Here is a 1,776-nt window from a genome sequence, read left to right on the forward strand (position 1 = left end):
ATGTGCACACTGAGGCCATACAACTTCCTTTCAGGATAGCACATTAGCTTTTAACTTGAGATGCAATGAAGTTGTCACATGTCTTAAAATTGATTAGTCAAAGCTAAGAAAAATCATCTTGTATCACAACCTGGCAGCAACAGATTAGGACCAGGAGATATTCAATAAGGCACAAACACAAAACCTTTCTTACAAAATCATTAGTAAAAGAATGTGATAAGAGTCTTATTTTTTAATAAAGACACAGAGAACTCTCTCTCGTATCTGTTTTGTTCTCACACCATAAATGATGGGGTTGAGCGAGGGTGGGATAACCAAATAGAGATTGGCAACAAGAATGTGAATATAGCGAGGTATGTTGTGTCCAAATCGGTGGGTGAGGAAAGAGAAGACTGAGGGAATATAGAAAACACAGATGACTCCAACATGAGAACCACACGTGCTTAGGGCTTTTAGCCGTGCATCCTGGGATGGGAGGCGGAAGACAGCACGAAGAATGTAAACGTAGGAGATACCAATAAGGACCAAGTTCAAGACAAAAAAGGAAACAACAAAGAGCCCATAGATAGCATTGATTCGAATATTTCCACAGGACAACTTTGCAATGCCCATATGCTCACAGTAGGAATGAGCTATTATCCGAGCCTGACAAAAAGGTAGGCGGTAGATGAGATAGATCATGGGAAGTGTAAGCAGGACTGGACGAATTAATATGCACATACTGATACCCACCAGCACCCGGGATGTCAGGATGGTTGTATAATGGAGTGGAGCACAAATTGCCACATAACGGTCAAAGGCCATAGCCAGTAAGACCTCAGCCTCCATGCCAGTGAAGGCATGGATCAGAAACATCTGAGCCACACAAGCTCCAAAGTTAATCTCGTGTGCATCAAACCAGAAGATACCCAGCATACGAGGTGTGGAGGTTGTAGAAAGGGCCAAATCAATTGTTGAAAGGATGGCCAGAAAGTAGAACATGGGCTCCCGAAGGGTCTGCTCAGCCTTGATGACTAGCAGGATTGTGGCATTGCCCAGTAAAGCCACAAGGTAAACAGAGCAGAAAGGCAGAGAGATCCATGCATGGACTTCTTCCAGACCTGGGATTCCAATGAGGAAAAATGTGGCTGGGTGAAAAAGGCTCCTGTTGAGATATAGCATGTTGTCACTGGTCAAAGATTAAAAGAAGTCAAGCTGCTTCTCCTGTAAAGAAAAAAATGAAAGAGAGCGGGAGGAGAGAGAGAGAGAGGTATATCAGGAGAACAGAGATCAGAGGAAGAAGGAGATAGTGTGCCAATTGCTAGTTTCAGCATAGAGTTAATAGCATGTTTAATATATGAGCAGGCCTCTTACTGATGGACATATTATATCAGCCCCATAGCCATTTAATAGGCCAAATTAAGGATATATTAAGAGTTTTCATTCTGCCTGCTGATTGAGTTCTAATTCCAAATGTGTAAGCTTGTAGCAAGCTCAGTGCAGATCTCTAATAATTAGTTTGCCATTCACTTTGGAAGAGAGTAGGATGTGCTTCCACTCTAGGAGATGCACTCTCTATGAGTGACACTGAAAACATTGAGACTGCACCGAGAGCCAAGTTGATACACTACAGAGGCAGTCAAAAATGCCTTTAAGCAATACATAATAAAAATGAATCACAGATCCAAGTGTATAGGTACTCACACAATGAAAGCCTGAATTCTTCTGATTCCTTATTATTCACCATAGAGATACATATGTAAAAACTCTGACCCAAGTTCAGTAGCCTCTCAAAGA

At 41.9% G+C, this 1,776-nt stretch overlaps 1 protein-coding gene across 1 annotated transcript; it reads right to left on the reverse strand.

Moving 5' to 3' along the window:
- Window positions 1–225: 225 nt before the first annotated feature.
- Window positions 226–1,161, reverse strand: LOC102879924 (olfactory receptor 52J3). Its single transcript, XM_006915708.1, has one exon. It carries the CDS (start codon window positions 1,159–1,161, stop codon window positions 226–228), a length of 936 nt encoding a protein of 311 aa, XP_006915770.1.
- Between the last annotated feature and the right edge of the window lie 615 nt (window positions 1,162–1,776).

This window comes from Pteropus alecto, unplaced genomic scaffold (assembly GCF_000325575.1).
Source record: "Pteropus alecto unplaced genomic scaffold, ASM32557v1 scaffold395, whole genome shotgun sequence".
NCBI classification, from domain to species: Eukaryota; Metazoa; Chordata; class Mammalia; order Chiroptera; family Pteropodidae; genus Pteropus; species Pteropus alecto.

Excerpts from the sequence above, each read along its gene's own strand:
- LOC102879924 (XM_006915708.1), bottom strand. The coding sequence starts at position 1,161 with ATGCTATATCTCAACAGGAGCCTTTTTCACCCAGCCACATTTTTCCTC.